We start from the raw sequence: 7,982 nt of genomic DNA, 5'->3' as shown, positions 1-7,982 counted from the left end.
ATTTTCTGAATTAATCAAAATAATACAGATTATAATCATATATATAGGTAATATTTCTTAGACCGAGTCACATAGACCAAGTAACATAATACCGGATTACATAGACCGGATAACATAATATATATATATTAATAATCTATATTAATATTCTAACAGTCTTTAAATGGGTTAGTTCAAACCCTACAATTTCTAGAATATTACAGTTTGGTTGTATACATCGAGAAAGAGATTTTTACCACAATTGAAAATGAACAAATTTTACAACATTTTCAGCAAATAAATACTCGTAGGACACAATTATCTCTTCTTATTTGTACGCAACTTGGTAGTAGTTCGAGTATAAAAAATAATTTTTTATTGGTATGCACATAATTTTATATTTTTATTATTATCGTTATTAATTATATTTTTATTTTTTATATATATTTATTATATATTAAAAAATTGAGCCCCGGTTGAAAAATTAGTCTGGATCCGCCACTGTCTCTAGATTAGTGACAAAATTAAATCTCTGTCACTAAAATATAACATAGCTAGGGATGAAATTTTAATCTGTCGTTAATGTAGCGATGAAAGTATACTTCCATCACTATATTAAAATTTCATCGCTAATTCGATTTATTCTTATAGTGAAATAATACTCATTTCAAATGTAGTTAAAGTCACTTAATTCCTTAATTAATTTTATTGATTGAAATATTATTTTAATTATATTATCACTTTCTAATAAGTAAAATGATAATGATATTCTAACAACCAACTACGATGCATTCTAACAATTAATAATCAACTATGATACTACTACTACAATCTAAATTTTAAAATTCAGTCAATAGTATTTTGAATAGTTGACTTTAAATGATAAGTCCATTTGACAAGGGACATCCCTGTGAATTTGTGAAATGATGAGGCTCTTCTTTGTTTTTATTTGTTTTGTTTTGTTTTGTTCTGTTTCAAAATTATATATTACCTCCATTCTGACGCCAGGTATCTTCTTACTTTTACCTCCCACGCCATTAATTCGCCGGCGACTCCTTGACGCCGTCGTCCCATGTCGGAATCAGAAAGCTGTGGCGGCTGCTGCTGCTGCAAGCTCCTCTGCTCGCTCTTCAAGATCGTCATCGTCTCCGGATGCGCTCTCTTCTTCTGGTGGCTCATCTTCCGCCCCCGCCTCCCCCGCGCCTCCATCCACCAGATCCAGCTGTCCGCCTTCAACCTCACAGGCAATAATTCCACCCTCCACTTCAACCTCACCGTCGTCGTCGCCCTCCGCAACCCCAACAAGCGGGTCAATCTCTACTACGACGCCCTCGACGCTTCTCTCTTCTACGGCGGCGAGCAGATCCAGTCGGCGCCGCTCCCGCTCTTCTACCAGCGCCACAAGAACACCACCGAGCTCCAAGGTAAGTTCGACGGAAGCGCGGAGCACCCCGGTGCTGCCGTGGCCGAGACCTTCCGGGCGGAGAGGGCGGGGGGCACCTTCAATTTCGAGGTGAGGGTGGACAGCAGCTTGCGGATGAAGCTTTGGTTCGTCAAGATCGGGCACTACCACCCCAAGTTCCATTGCAAGGTATGGAATATTACGGCTCCGCCGCAGGGTGGCGGCGGGCCGGTGACTCCTGGGCCTTGGAACTGCGATCGCTGATCCCGGCGGCGGAGAGCTGCCGCCTATCCATCTATCGATCTAGATTTCTTTTCTAAGTTTCTATGAGCTGGCACTGAACTGGCTTCTGCAGATTGTTTGTTTATGGTTGACTTGAGTTATCGGTCGTCTTTGTTTATTTTTATTTTATTTTTGTGATGTCTTATCTATATATTTTTTTCATAGTTCCAAAAGATTTGATTGTTTCAAGGGGAAAAAAACTCAAGATCTAATTTTAACGAGCTGTCTATCTTGTTAGAAACCGACTGTTTCTATGAATAAGGAAATGGAGTGATTAAACAACGTGAGGTTAATTAGAGGGAACAGGAATTTTATTGGTCAAGCAGAGGCTGATGATGCATGGGACTGAATGATCACAGCAAGCGCTGCTATTTTCTGACGGCTAAGTTGTCTTTAGCATCACAAATGGGCAAAAATTAAAAAGACCTATATCGTCAAAATGATATTTAAGAAAAATAAAAATACTTAAAATTTAATTATTTTATTTTAATTAAAATTATTATACATAAAAAATTATTATATATTTATATTAAAATTTTCTTTATAAACTTGATGAAAATTATTTTAAATTAATTAAAATAATTTTAAAATAATTGTAGGAGTTACTTTAAATAAAAGTTACACAATTACAACACTACTAATTAAGTATTTGTTATACAATTATACTTAAAATTTTAAATTTTAAACTCTCAATTTTAAAGTCTTGAATTGTAAATCTTATATCTTGAACATTATTGATGATTGCAGATGATTAAGTGACATGTCATGTGAACATTCCCTCCAACTGCTACCCCCTAATAGTCCTTTCAAAAGGATGGCTAGTAGGTATAGGGCTTCCAATGTAGAGATTCTTTTCCATCGACTATATAATAGTTGGTGAGGGTAAGTTACAGGGATGATTTTCTTCTTATGCGTAAAGCTAACTCTTCTCTATTAAGCTCTCTCTTTGTTTCTCTTTTCTTTCTCGCATCTCTGCAAGCCTTTCCTTGCTACGGCTTAGTTCTAACTTAAGTGTAGAAATGACCACGTCGGTAGAGCCGGCTAACCCCGACCTTCATTCCCTTGCAGATTATCAGAGTCTGGCCAACCAACAGTTCATTGGCATCTTCGCTTGAGAAGCATTCAGGAGAGGAGCTCGAACAAATGAAAAAGACACCATCAATTATTATATCAAATTATTTTTTATCAACTTGATCAAAATTATTTTAAATTGATCAAAATTACTTTAAAATATTTATAACAACTATCTAAATAACTATTGCATAATTGTAAATCGTATTAAGTAGATGCTACAAAATTATAAAAGTTATTTAGTAGTTACTATAATACTATAATAATATTATATTAGCTATTATGCATTGTAACAGCTATAGAATAGTTGTTACACATTATAACAGCTGGTCGTAGCTGCTACGATAGCACTAGAAGTGAGAAATATATTGATATTGTAGTAGCTACTTGTAGTTGTTACAACAACATTGAAAGTAAAGGAATTCTCAGAATAATAAATTTAGTAGGACAACTTTTTAATTTTTTTTTTTAAAAGGAGGCACTCTTTTATCAATTTTATAATGGGCATAAAAACTATATTTCTCAATAGACTGCATTTCTCAATATAAATATTAAGAAAACTATATACATAGTACAACCGTAAAACTTTGAGTAGATAGATTCAAAGTATCTAGTATGTAAATTAAGGAAGTCCATTTATGAGTTCTGTTGGTGCAATCAACCTCAGGTCAATGTTGACCAAGTTGACCAAGCTCGGTTTGACTCAAGTTGGATTTTGATATTTGATCAATATGTTGATAAGATGTCAAGTAAGTCTAGGTTGACTGAATACTTGATGGTGAGAAGTCCAAGTGGGTCATGGAGGACCAGACACTTGGCACGAGATGGAAAGTCCAATATGGAAGTTGGCAAGAGGAAAATCCAAGTGGGTCAAGGTTGATCGAACACTTGGTGAGCGAAAGTCCTTACAAGGTAAGACAAATGGAGGAAAGTCCTTGCGGGTGAGAAGATCGGACGTAAGGCAAAAGGGAAGTCCAAGAGGGTCGAGGAGGCGAGCTCTTGGCACGAAAAAGTCCTTACAAGGGTAAGATAAATGGAGAAAAGTCCTTGTGGGTGAGAAGACCGGACGTAAGGCAAAAGGGAAGTCCAAGAGGGTCGAGGAGTGAGCTCTTAGCACGGGAAAGTCCTTACAAGGATAAGGCAAATGGAGGAAAGTCCTTGCGGATGAGAAGACCGGACGTGAGGCAAAAGGGAAGTCCAAGAAGCGAGCTCTTGGCATGAAAAAGTCCTTACAGGGTAAGGCAAATGAAGATCAAGAAGGTCGACGACCAAACTCTTGATCAAGCGAGGAAGTCCAAGAGGCGAGCTCTTGGCATGAGAAAGTCCTTATAGGGTAAGGCAAATGAAGATCAAGAAGGTCAACGATCAAACTCTTGATCAAGCGAGGAAAGAACTCGGTAAGACTTCATTTCAGCCACTTAATCCTGGTGTCAGTCAACTGATTTTAAAATCCAGTCAACTGGTTTTACACTTCAGTCGACTGGATTTACACTTAAGTCGACTGGATTTATACTTCAGTCGACTGGGATCGAACAGAAGGTAAAATGACTCAACTGGATCTTCACATCAGTCGATTAAAATAAAACCAATCGACTGATGGGAAACCAGTCGACTGGATTTTGAATTCTAACAAAAATCAGGTGTGATTTCAGCAATTCAGTAGTCTTTTTCTGGGTTTGACTAAATCAGTCGCTGGAATGATAAAACCAGTCGACTGATGACATAAAAACTGAACCTGTTTAAATGGTAAAGAGCTACTCGTAGAGGAACAACTCAACACTGTTTATGCTCCAAGTGCTTGTGCTCTAGTGATCAAGAAACCTGCTGGTATTTATCTACAAAGCTTGGAGCAACCTCTTGAAGAAGAAGAAACATTCTCATCACTTTTGTATAACATCTTTACTCTTCTTCTTCCTTGTATTGCTTGGTTGTTTATATACAACTTGTAATCTATTGTAAGAAGGTTTCTCCGCCTTCGGGGTTTGTCCGAGAAGGAGAAGATATAGTGGAAGAGTAAGCTAAGTAAAGATCCTTGGATTAGTCACCTCAAGGAGGTGGATACTAAGAAAATCCTTCGCGTTAGCATTGTTGAGTTGAGAGGATGTGTAGCGAGGATTCTTCATCGACAAAAGTTCAAATTTATTCAAGTGAAGTTATTCAACCCCCCTTCTAGCTTACAAGGTCTTAACAGGTTCAAGCAGACTTCTCATCGGTGATGTTGGAAGTTTGATCAAGTGGTTTCTTCATATGCTTTTAAGGAGAACCCAGTTAATCAACATTTGTATATCAAGTTTAGTAGGAGCAAATTTATCATGCTTGTTCTATACGTGGACGATATATTGCTTGCAAGCAATAATAGAAACCAAGTCATTTCTATGATGTGCATTTGAAATGAATTATCATAGTGATGCATCCTTTGTCTTATGTATACAGATTGTTTGTGATCGTTCAAGATGCACACTTAGATTTTCACAAAAAGCATATATAGAAAAGGTGTTCATTAGGTATAACGTACAGAATTATGCTCCTATCGATATACCTATGTCAAAGGGTGACAAATATAGCTTGTGGCAATGTCTGCGATATGAACTTGAAATTAAGGAAATATAACAATTCCTTTATGCATCAGTAGTAGAGAATTTGATGTGTGCTCAATATATACACATCTAAATCTTACGTACATTATGGGAATGTTAGGTAGATATTTGAGTAACCCTAGACTAAAGCATTGAAAAATTATAAAGAGGGTTATATGGTATTTATAAAGAATGAAGGATTACATACTCACCTATCGGAGATCAGGTCATCTAGAGATCATTGAATATTTCAACTCTGATTTTGTTAGATGCTTAGATAGTAAGTGGTTCACTTCAAGTTATGTTTTCATGTTGGTAGGATGGGTTGTATCATGAAAAAGCGTCAAATAGCTACTAATAGTCACTTCCACAACGGAGGCAAAATTTATAGCCTATTACGAAGCTTCTAAACATAAGATATGGATGCGGAACCTTATCACATAATTACAAATCATTAGAGGCATTGATATGTCATTAAGGATCAACTGTGATAATAAAACTATAGAATTATATTCTAAGAATAATGGTAGTTCATTGAAGTCTAACCACATTGATATAAAGTTTCTAATAGTTAAAAAAAAAGATTCAGAATGATTAAATTATAATAGAGCATATAAAGACAGATTTTATGTAGCTGATCCGCTCACCAAACGCTTGTCACCCAAGGTATTTTATCAACATGTGTTGAATATGAGAGTTCTTCATTTTGATGAAGTACCCATTTGGCATGAATCTATATTTAGTGTTGAATATGTGTTGAAGTGCCTTATCTCAAGTGGTAAGCATGACAACATGTGTTGCTTGAGGTTTCGAGTTCGAATCCTCTTAGCAACATATATTTGTTGACTGAGGTGTTGTGCGATTTAAGTCTTAGCAACATGTATTTGTTGGCTGAGGTGATGTTGAGGCAGTGGTACCGTACCTCTAAAACATCCCTTAGGGGGTTTTCTGATATGGGGGCATTTCGACAGTGGGGCCGGTTACTATAAAAAATTTACCCACTACAGTTTTTATTGAAGTGCCTTATCCCAAGTGATAAGCATGGAGACATGTGTTGCTTGAGGTTTCGAGTTCAAATCCTCTTAGTAATATGTATTTGTTGACTGAGGTGTTGTGCGATTCAAGTCTTAGCAACATATATTTGTTGGCTGAGGTGCTGTTGAGGTAGTATGCTCTTATCAACAATAGTGGTACTGTGCCTCCAAAAAATCCCTTAGGGGGTTTTCTGATATGACGTCGTTTTGGTAGTGGGGTCGGTCATTATAAAAAATTTATCCACTACAGTTTTCGTCCCCAGGGCAATGGTGCCGTGGTAGGACATCCAGGTTGTCGCCCAGGCACCTGCGGTTCGATCCCTAACTACGGCGTATTTGCAGGAATTTTCCTCCAAATGGAGAGCGCAATCAAAGGATGTTGGGCGTCTGGGCTGGTCGATGTATGCACTTCTCGATTTACCCTAGTGGTCGGTGAGAAACTTCTGTGAGACCGGATCCGGTCACCCCCGAGATAGTTAATGGGATTATCATTTTATCATTTTTTTACAATGCTAGCAAGCAGTCCTCGGGGCAATGGTGCCGCGGTAGGACATCTAGGTTGTCACCCAGGCACCTGCGGTTCGATCCCTAGCTACGGCGTATTTGCAGAATTTTCTTTCAAATGGGGAACGTAATCAAAGGATGTTGGGCGTCTGGGCTGGCCACTGCGTGCTCTTCTCGATTTATCCTGGTGGCTGATGGGAAACTTTCATGGGGTCGGGCCGGTCACCCCAGAGATAGTCAATGGGGCTAACTGGGATTTATCATTTTTACAATGCTAGCAAGCAATCAATTATTGACATTGTAGCAGCATATAGTAGGTGATGTAATCGATTGTTATGGATTATCAATTGATTAGTAGACATAGTAATTGTTGCTACCTCTATTTCAGCATTTTCGAAATTGAAATATCATCTTGTCTAATATCCACTTGACCTCAATCTATCAGGACTTCTTTCATTTAATATCTAATCACCTTTAATCTATCGAGATTTTCCATTGCCCAATATCCAATTAACCTTGATATGTTGGAATTTCGTCATTGCCAACATCCAATCTTCTTTGAGCTGTTTGGACTTCTCATCTCATTCTTAATATCAGATCAATCATGACCTATTAGAACTTCCCTCATTGCCAAGTGTCTGATCAACAATGACTTGAACTTCTACTCTTATGCTTTTGACTATCAAGTGTCCAGTCAACTGTGGCCCACTTGAACTTCTCCTCTCATGCTAACTCCATGTTGGACTTTCTCACAGTCAAGTATCTGGTCAACGTACCTTATGTTGGTGCTGGAAGTGTTGGTGCAATCTTGCCTCAAGTATCATTTGATTTTAATGTTTGACTAAATGAGTTTAAGTTAGACAATGTTGGCGATCTAACATGTGCGAATTAAGTAAACATGAAAGTCCAAGTTTGAAGTCTTGGCAAATGGTGAAGTCCCAGAGGTGCGGTCTCTTGGCGAATGATGAAGTCCCGGAGGTGTGGCCTCTTGGCAAAATGAAGATTTAGCGTGACGAAGCCGATGGAAACATCTTAAGCGAGTGAGAGGATGAGGAGCCGTGAGCTCCGAATCATCCAGAAGGGGCACGAGGCTGTGGAAGATGTTTGAAGGCGTCAGTCTAGGCTAAGGGATGA

The 7,982-nt window shown here is 37.9% G+C and overlaps 1 protein-coding gene across 1 annotated transcript; it reads left to right on the top strand.

Annotated features, from left to right (window-relative positions):
* The first annotated feature begins 990 nt into the window (after positions 1 to 990).
* LOC141830101 (NDR1/HIN1-like protein 10) lies at positions 991 to 1,787 on the top strand. The gene has a single exon (XM_074717588.1). It carries the CDS (start codon positions 1,052 to 1,054, stop codon positions 1,643 to 1,645), a length of 594 nt encoding a protein of 197 aa, XP_074573689.1. The 5' UTR covers positions 991 to 1,051; the 3' UTR covers positions 1,646 to 1,787.
* Positions 1,788 to 7,982: the final 6,195 nt, after the last annotated feature.

This window comes from Curcuma longa, chromosome 5, assembly GCF_044706935.1.
Source record: "Curcuma longa cultivar G26 ecotype Majalengka, Jawa Barat chromosome 5, ITB_CL_G26_1.1, whole genome shotgun sequence".
Taxonomy (NCBI): Eukaryota; Viridiplantae; Streptophyta; class Magnoliopsida; order Zingiberales; family Zingiberaceae; genus Curcuma; species Curcuma longa.
This window is presented reverse-complemented; position numbering and strand designations above follow the sequence as displayed.